Source organism: Limulus polyphemus, unplaced genomic scaffold (genome assembly GCF_000517525.1).
Source record: "Limulus polyphemus unplaced genomic scaffold, Limulus_polyphemus-2.1.2 Scaffold829, whole genome shotgun sequence".
In the NCBI taxonomy this organism is placed as follows: Eukaryota; Metazoa; Arthropoda; class Merostomata; order Xiphosura; family Limulidae; genus Limulus; species Limulus polyphemus.
In genome coordinates this window covers 326,818-338,951 of record NW_013666439.1, presented here as the reverse complement: position 1 = coordinate 338,951, position 12,134 = coordinate 326,818, and the positions used below count along the sequence as shown (strand labels likewise).

Sequence of the window (12,134 nt, the reverse complement as noted above, 5' to 3'; positions counted from 1 at the left end):
ATATATATATATATATATATACATATATATATGTGGAAGTAGCTGTTGTAAAAGAATATGTATCTTTTGAATTATCTTACTGTTGGTTATTTTCAGTAGGCCTATTTTGAGTTGTTTCACTTCCTTTAAAATTTAACGAAGATGAATTGATACAATACCGATTCCCTGTTGGTCTAGGCCCATCATCAAACAGATGGCCAAGATGTCCACCACACTTCCTACATGACACTTCTGTCCTCCCAATGTTACCTTTTGTAGCGAGTAGCAAAAGATTGTTTCCAACTAAGAGAAAAACAGCCAAGGAATTCAAAACATGCACAAGGAGAATTGAAAATAATACACACATTAAGTGATCTTAGTTTTAAATATGAAAAGAAAACAACTAGTTCATAATGTTTAGATCCAAATCTTTATTTCGTTAAATGTAACTGACAGACAAAAAAATTAATTTGGCATTTTTAGTAACTATCATCTACCTTTTCTATTGTGTAAAGACCATCAGCCTGATCTTAAAGCATGTGCATGTATATATTATTATCTAAATTTACTACATCCTATCAGTTGATACAATATGTATCTAGATATTGATGATACGATATGTATCTAGATACAGAAGTTTTACCAATGGTTTGTTACAAAGTTTGATAGTCTTGTCTGTAATTTATTATCTATATTACTAACAATGCATTATTTAAGTACTCCACACTTTACAGTGCTTTTTCAAATTCTCAGGTTTGATCAACTAAATTGCAGCTGGCAAGAGAAGTAAAATAAAAAAGTTAATATCTGTCTATCTATTTTGTTATTGTTAATTTGTTATGTTACTTTGCAAGTAATGTTTTTGATAAAAGAAATGAAGACAACATGTAGTATTCAATACTCATCTTCCTTTATTGAATCATTAATTTTTAGCAAAAATACTTTATTGGAAATTTTGATTTTTTCTGTACAAAAGACAATGTTTACTGAAAGCTTGCCAAATTTCATGTATCCTATCATATCGGACAATGTATCAATATAATTGTGTCACAGCTTCATGATATGATACTTGTATCATATCACCACATATTTAATACATACACACATCCTATGTATGTTATTACCATCTGTAATCACCAAAAACATGGAATCTGTGGTGAAAATTTTAAGTTAGATAAAATATTTGATTATTATAAATGACTAGTAAGTAAAAGTAACTTTTCTAGTCCCTGTGAGGCTCCAATTTTATCTCTAATAAACAAACTGAGCTTAATTACTCTATAGATTATTTGAAAAATTAGAAAAATTTATTTATTTATAAAATATTGTTAAGGAATGATAAAAATGTATTAATATCTATACATATAGCATCAATGTTTTGTTTGTCAAAGTTGACAACCGAGTCAACACTGACTTGTATATTATGATACAACAGAACATACTAAATTGTATGAAACTTAATACAACTGACTAAATAGTATCTTGTCTTTGTTTTTAAAAAAATGCAGATAACTTGATTTAGTATTTATTTCTATTTTTATAGTTTGAGAAATTCCCAAAAGTTTGTTGTGAAACACTGCTGTAAAAAACTTTTTTTTTAAAATACTTTCTTTCATCCTAAAATTTCAATTTGTTTTATTATTGATCAGAAACTGCAATTTTACATGACCAGTTAGATTCAACCTCATCGATATTCGTTATCAAATTTTTTAAACTTTATTTTGCAAATTGCAGTAGTTACAATTTTTGGCTATAAATAATAATAAAAAAAACAACAGAAAAATCTGAAAAAGATTTATTGGTAACTAGGATCACATCTTTCAAAATGGCATCACCATTACCTTTGTTAGACTAACTATCATGATTTTTGCTAACAATATTCTTGGTTAAGATCAGTATTTGTCTGATAATCAGTTTCTTTTGAATAAACGAGTTTGAATACCATAAACATTATCATAATCAATAAAAGTATCTGTGTCACTGGAATATTTTGCTGTCACCTACTGTATTTGTTAAAACTAAACAAGTTTACCTATCGTTTTCATATAGAATAATATTGCTATAGCTTTCAAACAGAATTTTCAGGAATGAAAAGAATGTCTAAAGAAACTGTGACAAAATTTCCAGATCTGTGGTGTTTTTACTAATTCTTCCAAATTTCCTATAGGTTCCTTTATTCATTCCTACGGAAGCTAGGGGTATTCAGTATCTTGACAAATCAGAAATTACTGCTCAAAATACTTTACTGTTCTACATTGACATATATGGACTATAATTTGCTTTATCTAATAATATTTAGTCATTGACTACACTATTTTCAAAGCTGAGCTTTATCAGATATTGTTTAGATAGCATGTTGTAACATAAAATGTTGCACCAAAAGACTGTAGTAATAAAACCATTAACAGAAAATTAAAGTTGTGAAAAAACATAACATGAATCATTATATTTTCATAGGCTGAGTGTTATCAAATATAAATCTATAATTAGGGATGTGCAGAAACATTATTAAAAAATTGTTTACAGGTGAAACTTTTTGAAAGAGTTTTGCAATTTTATAAAACATTTTCTTAGCAATCTACACTAAATAAACATTACAAAATATCAGTGATAAAATATTATTAAGTAAAAAAATTTTGAAACAGAGTTACAGTTATTATTTGTATTTTGAAATTTGATAAGCAGGTGTGCATGCAACATCTGAAAGGTGCCTTGCATTCAGAGTTATTGATTTAGGATTGCATTTTACATATGCAAAAATTATATTTGGTTTCAAAACTTAAAAACAATAAGTTATATCGTATATACTTGTTATAATATATATTTTGTAATATATATATTAAGAAATAAGCTGCTAAATCCTGGTAATCAGTAAAATATATGTTGAGTTTGTTACCAGCTCACTGGGAAGTGCAAAGTAATACTTTTAGTGTTGGCAGTAAGTAACTTGAATTATAGATACATATTTCATGTTCTTTCTGAATGCATTGTAAGATGAGAAATTAAAAGGTTAGTTTTATTGTTATATTAAAGGAGATGAACTTTATTGTCCATAATTTTACTTTATTAGGCAGGATAAGATTAATGTAAATGAATTACTACATCTTTATCTGTCAATTGTTACCACACAAACACCTTCTTTAACTGTTATTTTCCAGAAGATGGAAAAGAGCTTATTTTATTTATTCTTATCTATTGGTAAATCTTTGCATTAAACTAGCTGTACTGCAAAATTTTGTTTTCAAATTACTAAATCTGTCTCTCAATGTATATAACAGTAAATTTTAATTAAAATGCAGTATCTGTCTTTTTTTTTTTAATTACAATTCTTACCATGGGAAAAATCAGTTTTCAGTGAAACTTTGTTACTATTGATGACATCCCAGAATGTGGGCCAGCCACATCCAGAATCATACTTGGTCTCTGATGAAAAAATTTCCTCTCCACAAACAACACAGGCATAAACTCCAGTATCTTTTAATTTGTAGTATTCACCAGTAAATGCCCTATTACATAAATAAGTGTAAAAATGAAAGCTGTACAAGGTATGCTGATAGATTCAATCCAAAAACAGATTAATTCAATGATATTTTTACAATATCATAAATCATGTTCCTATGAATTAAATCATTTCAACAGGTCCTATTTTGCATTAAAATATTCATTTAGAAAAACAAGAACAAAAGGATCATTATTCCATTTCAAATTCATAAATGAACTGGTATTCTCTTAGTGAATGTGATATTAGTACTTAAAAATTTAAAAAAAAATTCAATAAAGTAGAAAGTAACAACAGCACTGTTCTGAATTTTGTAGTTGAAACATCACTGTACCACTATTATTTAGGTATGTTTATATTTTACTGCATCTGTCTCTTATTCCATATAAGTTACATTTCTATACTAAATAAAACGTGTACAATTTATACATTTCTGTATTTGAACATTCTGATTTGCTCCGATATTTCTAAATTGACTTAACACTGAAACATCATTTTTTTTCTAACATCTTAAAAAATGTATATTAACAATGAAACTATTAAACAATATGTTTTATAAAACATACTATAAGCACATGGGAAAACATTTTGTCTATAAACACTGGATATGCACAATCTCTTAACAGTCATAGCATTTTCATTTTTAACATGAACAAGAGAACAACCAATAAGCAGCACATCATGACAAAATTTTTACCTGAGATTCATAATTTTGTCAGAAATTATTTTCAGTGTTATCCAATGCATAATTTACCTTGAAAATTACACTGTTTTTTTGTGTATTTACAAATATAAAAGTATTTAAAACTATATTCACAAAAAAGGGTCAAAATATGTATTTTCACATACATTTCAAAAATAACCAATTTATATATATAAAAATGTAAAATTGTTCAAGAGGACAAGTGATCAACTAATAGTTAATGATATTTTTCAATAACCTAAACGCCATCCAAACCATACGATAAAAAGAAAAAGTGCTCCAGAGGAAATGGCAATTATATTTTTTCCCTTTCAGATACACATGTCCATTCTTACAAACATTTGTGAAGTTCTGTTGAAACCTAAGATGCTATAATAAATTATACACCTCTTCAGCATTTTGCAGAAAAACAAGTAGTGTAAGAGAGGACCTAATTCATTAGATAAAAAAAAAGTTTAATACATTTCAAGTTAGTTTAGTGACCAGCAAGACTGTATTTTGAAAACTCTGATTTCAATATTTCTGAATGCATTAAATGATTTTTCATTATAATCTCTGTCTAAACCTTAAGAAAAAATAAAAGGCCCTCTATATACTTCTTTAAGTAGTGCAAGTTCAATCGTTTCGGGAATTTAGAATTAGTGAATTAGAAATTTGTTGTATGAAAACATTAATTTAAATCCTTATATTCTTAGTTCTTACACTAAACTCATAAGTAACTGGTCTAATATAAAACAGGTATTAGGAAAAAAAATTATTGCTAAATAAAAAAGCTACGTAGGGCTGGCTACTGAACTTGAAAAAAAGGAACCAAAAGAGATAGAGATGAAAGTGGACATATCACTTGATCTGGCTAATGATCACACAGCAGACTCGGTCATCCAAACTTTATATGGAGAATAAACTCTATACATTACTGGCTTCTTTAATTTGTCTATCAAAAACTTTGTGTTTGAATAGAATCTTAGCTTTCATCATTATACCTTTCCTTTAGTTATCTTTAGTATACTACATCTATTATTGGCTGGTAATTCCTATTTCACCCTGTACTTAAGCATTTTAAAGGAACAACATATTTCTGTTGGAAAACTAACTTCAAGGGAAAATAACATAGTTTACACTAGAATTATGATTCTTTTTCTTTAAAAACGTTTTTCATAGAATAATAATAAAATAGGTAGTCAAGGACTGTGATGACTGTTTTACTCTACCAAGTGATAATAAAATTACAGTTACTGCTAGAACTATGTAGTTGCTAGGCCTGTTGTAGATAGATGATGATGAACAAAAATAAGAAATCTTGGTTTTTGTATATTTGCCTGTTTTCGACTTTGGGCCACTCTGGATAGCAAAAAAGTGGCATATACGCTGGAGATAGAGCAACTATGCCAGGTAGCTCTTCATATCTAGCTTCTGATGACCCGTAGAGAAGAAAATCCAGATGACTTTTGTATTGCTTTAATACGGGCATCCAAGCCATCCCAACATAGAAAGTACTAGCATACTCTCTGATAAGAAATTACTTTGGGATTATATTAATGTCAACATCATGCAGCAGTATGAACACAAAATACCACAAATTCCTGCCTTAAGAAATTATTTTATTATTAAAAACTTTCTGAATATATAAAAGACCAGAATCATAGGTTTGGATTAACTTTTATACAAATAAAAAAAATCAGAGAATAATTTTACTTCATGAGTAAGCTTTCATTTCTTGTAAATATTTATAAGTACACATTCCCCTGTAGACATTCATTATTGTGTATGCTCTCCATACAGACACTCACCTTTATGTACATATCCCTTTCACCTATCTATGTGCATAAATTCCTTTTAAATATTAATTTCCTTACCTTTCTGTGACTTTTTCTTGAGTTACTACATACTGCATTGGAGTTAGCTTCTTTCTAAGTTCTGCTTTTGAGAAGTTTTGATGATACTCTTGAGACTTTTGACTATCTGTTGTTCCATTCTGCATCATTCTTTCTTAAAAACATAAATGGTCTAAATGTAAACAATGTAGATAGTTTCATATAGAGTTTTTAGCAAATTGTTTCAGTTGTAAATAATGAACATTACAGTTTCTCACTCTGGTGATATGAAAATCACTAAAAATCAACTGGTTTTCTATTGTAAAGATTATATAACAATAAAATAAAATATTCTCAACCAAGGCAATTTTTTTTAAACTTATGATTTATAAGATGTAAAAATGCATCATTAAACATTAAAAAAATACCTTACACCTACTACAAGTAGAGATAGATTTAAAATAAGATTAAGTCTTCATAAAAGTGTGAAAGAATTGGGAAGGCTATGAATTATAGCAATGAAATTAATCCAGATAATTTAAATTCCCTGTATTTATTTTTACTGGTGGCCTTAAAGCTATGAAAGAATAAAGTTCATGGCTTAATTGCAATTTAAATCTGTAGTTATTTCCATCACCATAGTTTTATTATTGAATATTAAAGGTTAGTGCTGTTTCAAAGTAAAAAAACAAACAAACATAGATGGCTAAAAACACCACTGGTAAATTTACTACTTAAAGAAGAAAAACAATTTAATATTATCTAAAAGTCACAACTTGAATGCTATTCCAAAAATCTGTTACATGCACATTTCATGTCTGGACATACATTATCTAGTAAAAGATTGATAACAATAATCAGATTGTTAAAGATTAAGAAAACTGCTTTTAAAACTATAATATTCACTTAAAATACTAAATCTATTTCATATTTCAATGCACTTATAAGTTTAATAAGATGTTTGTTTTGACATGAGAAAACAGGATCAGAAGCTTCATCAAATATTAAAATTAAACATGTGCACAAAATGTTACTGATGAGTTGAATATTATTTTTAATCTCTACTCTAAACTAAAACTTTTTCATGTTATTACTATTCTAGATTAACAAAGATATAAATAAATTGACCCTTGGTATGATTGTTATTTATAATTTCTAGTGTGTAAGGTAGATTTTAGATTATATTGTTCCTGGTAAATATGAAAGATTCATTTGTTATTTCTTCTGGTATAGCCCTACATATTATGCCTGTACAAATGGATGTTAGGAATTCCTGGTAAAGACTGCAGGACAGCAGATAGAGTGACTATCAGTGCCTAAATTACATAGAATAGACTATGAGTCTGGCTTAAGGTTAAGGTACGTTTCAACCTCACAGTTGACCAAACAGCTTATTTTGACTTCTGTTGAGATTTGATTTCCAAAGAATAAAGAGTCATTTGGCTCAACTAGGCTATCCCATTTTCTATTACTATACTACTCCAAACTATATCTAGCTATCTATCTATCTAAATATATATATTGATATATTAATCTCTTTTCTTCTATTCCAGCCTGATTTAAGATATTTATTCAATCTCTTAAAACTCTTCAATGATGCAGCTTCTATCACATCTGAATACAAATAATTACATTTGCCAATGTAATCAAAACAGAAATTTTGTGTATTAAATTTACTACCTGAAAAGTTTATTTTTTTTATCATTATCCAAATGTCATTTGTCTATATGGATTCTAAACCTTTAATAATCTTAAAAAACTCAACTGTCTCTATACAATAACCCTTCCTAATTTGGAACCTGTTTGCTCTTCTCTGAATGTTCTCCCATAACTCAACATCATCACAGAATATGCTACTTTCAACAGTGATTATTTATGATGTAGGAAGGCTCCAGTTATATAAACTGATATATTTTCTTATATTTCTAATTAGCAAATATACTGTTCAATGATATACTGACACAGTAATAAACTCAACTGTACAGACTTTTTATCAGTAAAATCAGACCACACTCTCGTGATGTAGAATAATACCTGATGTCGTGCTGACAAAATTCAACACAAGTCAGAGATTGGACAGCAAAACAGTTTTCATCTAAATCCCACTGAATGACTTTTATGACTTCACAATGAATACCATTTATCATTTTAAGTCAGTTTAAACTCACCATACAATGCTACAGAGTTTGTCATTACACAGAGTGAGAATTAAGATAGTATCCTCCACAATGTTATGACCTAACAAACTGTAACTAAGCCTCACAGTTGCAGCATCTGTGTTAATGCAAGGAGGACCCATATCGGTTGTTATATTTTCTTTGGCAAAATACAAGTTTTTTACACTAGCAACATAGTGTCAATGAAAGTGATTCACTATATCAGAAAATGCATTTGCTGAATAAATTGTGTTCCTATAATATACTTCAACTTCAGCAGTTTTGCTGGTAACAACTTAACTAAATACTTTAGTCCCTTTAATTTTTCATAGTGTTATTTAAGTTAACATTTTAAGACCTCTCACCTGCAACAACATTCCTTTGAAATGTCTAAGTTATGACAATCATACTAACACTAACAACAAAGTTTGACATTTAAACAATCATTTCTTGTATGAATAATATTAATGGTCGAATGATAAAGTTAAAAATATGGGCTGAAAGTTATGGGTAATAACTTTGAAAATTTGAGTTTGAATACACATGTTTATAAAATAAAAGCCTTATTTTTTGTCAAATCTATTTTTCTGTAATTTTACTGTTAGTGACATAAAACTTACTGTAAGTTGTAACTTACGGTGTAAGTGTTAGAGCTACGCTGTTGTTGTTTTTGGTCATACACCTGTCGAATACAATACAGAATATTAGTATTATTACGATAGGTGTGTAACAATAACACGAAAAGCCTGAGGCTGAAGCAGTTTCAAGTACTGAAGGTTACGAGTCCAAGTTTTCAGTGGAACTTGAATTAGTAAACATACGAGTACGATTGAAAATTTAACACTTCAATTTTCATCAGTGACATTACGATATAAAAAGTATATTTATTACCGAAAATAGCCAAACAAGCGTTTCTAATACTTAGCTATCTATTAATAAATCATTAATTTTAAATTTCAACCGCGATGTCATAACAATCAATCAGGCTTACCGCTTCGTTTTATTTCTGCTGTGTTGAAACTCGAGGACGTCAAGTACTCGAAAGCGTGGCTATGACGATTTTATCAGGCCTATCTAATTTTGGACAAAACGCTTAAATTTCACACCAATAGTTCATATATACGTGCACCAAAAACGAATTTTAAACTTAAAATGTTATTTTCCTTAATGAACAACACACTTGTTCACTGGAAATTTAAAAGACTTAATAGCATAATAACAAGAGGTTACTTTGGTCTTTATTAATTGTAATATGTATGTAATTGATATTCGTGATGTTAGAAAAACACGCAAGTTCAAGAAGTCTTGATAGAAATGAATAAAAACCCTTTCTTCTTCAGGGTTTGTCCACCTTTCGAAAACGCTCGGGTTATACTTATATGGTTTTTATTCATTTCTATGTAATTGATATCATATTAGTAATGTAACTGTAAGCTTTGTGCAGCTTATTACTATTAGTGTTTTGCCTGTGAATTTGAAACCATAAATGATTTTAAATCTTAATTAATTGTTAAATATAACTGCATAAACTATATCAAATATTATCATACTAAATCAGTAATAAAACACACTATATACTAAACTTTCATGAATTGATAGAATAAAAAATATTTGGAAGGCCAAAGAAAACAACCACACTTTGTTCCTCTAATTCCCGAAGGCCAACAAATGATTTGTTGTCACCAGTCAATACTTGTTTCATTCTACCCCACCCTCCCTCTCCTTTTCAGTTTTATTACAATTTGATTAATTAGCATTGTCACACATTATTAGCCTACCTCCCCGGTCTAACATGTAAATATCAAAACTTAACATTTCATTGAAGATTTTGATAATTTTAAGAATTAAGAAAAATATATCAATAAAAATTTATCCGTATTATTATTATTGTTGTTGTTGTAATTATACAACATTTCATAGTCTCAATATATGTCTATTATAAGCCTATTCCTCTGCACATGCCAATATTGGTAATATGGTTATGAAGATCATAGACCCATTTTGTAGATGATTACAATATTTATATAAGAAATAATTAACTTAATCGAGGATTGGTCCAAGCTAATTCAATAACTTATTTATTGAAAATCAGATCGCAAAAAGAAAAGTATTGTACCTTCACGTGTTTACAAATTATAACAAACGTTTGAAGTACCCTTCTGTCTAACTTCGACATAAAATGAGCTGGCGAGATTTCAGTCGTTATCAATCACATTTAACCTTCACGCAATGCAGTATCCGTCGAATATCTTTACAGCTCCTTTGATTATATTTCTAGTTTTCCTACTCCCTTTCTCTGTGTCCCCTGGTGGGACAGCGGTAAGTCTATGGACTTACAACGCTAAAATCAGGGGGTTTGATTCTCTTCCGTAGACACATCAGATGGTCCAGTGTGGCTTTACTATAAATAAACACACACATATACCCTTTCTTTGCTGTGGTATTTTCAGGTAAAACCAATTTCCCGACAAGTATATGACATACAAACCCGCAAATAACAATAGATTAGATAAAAAAAAAATATGGAAAGTATTTCTGTGGTTGATGACTTGATTGAATCTTAAGTTCTGTGAGAAATAAAAATATTAGACACATTTAGCTGATAGAGAAAACAATCTTCATTTAGATACAATATAAGAAACAATGTGCGTATCTAGATACACAAGTAGATAATAGTCTCAACTGAATTTAGTGAATAGTTCACGAGCTTTCTATCTCACATTTATAATAGAATAAAGAAAGTGTACTTGGATTTTGAACATTATCTTGCTTTCGTTTCTAGTGAACGGTGTCACTTTATGATCTCTATTCCCTAACAAAATTGGCAAGCTATCAGTTTTAGTTCACATCATAGTTCAGCCAGCAAAGGATATTTCAGTTCTAACTAGTTCAACCTAAGGCTCAAGATACAGTAACAAAATATCCTTGTGGGCAGAAGATGTTGTTTAACAAAAGTACAAAGGGCTGAAGTTACTAGAGAAAGATAATGTTAGACATTTTGAAGGACGTGTTGTCTCCATGATAATGTCGAAATGAATCAATAAATAATTTGGAATAATTTTATGTTACAATAGTAGATAGATAAACATGGTATATCCGCATACCACACTGTAATCAAATTCTACAGCTGTTCATCTATGAGTAACTGAACTCGTAAGTCATGAGATACATCTACATTCATTTTATAGGGTTTGAGCAAATTGTTTGTAATTAGATTTCAGTTAATCAGAGTGTTTTTACTATTATGCAATAACTTTTCATCTGCAAAGTTCTTCTGCTAGAAAGAACTACACATGCACGACGTCACGCATGCTTGGCAGTGGCTTTGACAACTGAGCAACAGTCACGTGACCTGTTGACCAGTTTTTCAAGGCAACAGATCAAAGGTTTCATATAACATGGTGTGTTCTAGGTCAATCAAGGTAAACAATTCATGCTAGGGGTAGAATAACTCATATTGTGGTACAGGTTCACTGATAACTGATAGTCAAGTCCAAAAGTCGGCAAAATGAAGATTCCAGAAATATTATAAACTGAATAATTTCGAATACAAGACAGCAAAGGAAAGAAAAAACAAAGTGAAAAAATATATATACTTAAATTGTTGAAGTTTTTATACACTTTGACTGGCTCAATACAGGTAAGTTAAAGTGTGCGTGTCACGACTTTTTAGAGAAATGTTCAAAACTTAGTTAAACTATTTTATTATTAATGTATACGAATAAACTTGGCATCAAAATGCAGTTGATAAATCAAATTTTAAAATTATATTTTAATTTCTAAGTCAAAGATCACCCACCGTGATCGTCTTTGGAAGTACATCAGTGAGAAGATGGCCAAGTGGGTAACTTCAGAGAAGAATTTGCAAGTGGAAAACCAACCTATTGGGGAGCTTAGGGTTCTTGTCGAGATCACTTCAAGAGGATCATCAAGGATAGAGCTATAAGTGAATTCACTCGACCACTTAAGTAGGAAGAACTCCC

At 29.4% G+C, this 12,134-nt stretch overlaps 1 protein-coding gene across 5 annotated transcripts; it reads right to left on the bottom strand.

Annotated features, from left to right (window-relative positions):
* Positions 1 to 6: 6 nt before the first annotated feature.
* LOC106460755 (peptide methionine sulfoxide reductase MsrB-like) lies at positions 7 to 10,372 on the bottom strand. Of its 5 annotated transcripts, XM_022387534.1 has the most exons (6): positions 10,268 to 10,372; positions 9,143 to 9,225; positions 8,789 to 8,833; positions 6,038 to 6,170; positions 3,313 to 3,485; positions 7 to 282 (listed from the first exon to the last, which is right to left on the bottom strand). In XM_022387534.1, the coding sequence occupies exons 4-6, from the start codon at positions 6,163 to 6,165 to the stop codon at positions 77 to 79; spliced, it is 507 nt and encodes a 168-aa protein (XP_022243242.1). In that variant the 5' UTR covers positions 6,166 to 6,170; positions 8,789 to 8,833; positions 9,143 to 9,225; positions 10,268 to 10,372; the 3' UTR covers positions 7 to 76. The 5 variants fall into 5 exon arrangements, with proteins under 5 accessions (XP_022243242.1, XP_022243240.1, XP_022243243.1 ...); XM_022387532.1 differs by lacking the exon at positions 8,789 to 8,833; XM_022387535.1 differs by lacking the exon at positions 8,789 to 8,833 and having other exon boundaries at positions 6,038 to 6,166.
* Positions 10,373 to 12,134: the final 1,762 nt, after the last annotated feature.

Bases quoted from the DNA above. Each gene is read 5' to 3' on its own strand.
- LOC106460755 (XM_022387534.1), bottom strand. From the start codon at position 6,165: ATGATGCAGAATGGAACAACAGATAGTCAAAAGTCTCAAGAGTATCAT. The intron at 3,486-6,037 runs GTAAGGAAATTA...TTTATGTAATAG, and splicing joins CAAGAAAAAGTCACAGAAAG to GGCATTTACTGGTGAATACT. The intron at 283-3,312 runs GTAAGAATTGTA...TTTTTCTCTTAG, and splicing joins GAAAACTGATTTTTCCCATG to TTGGAAACAATCTTTTGCTA.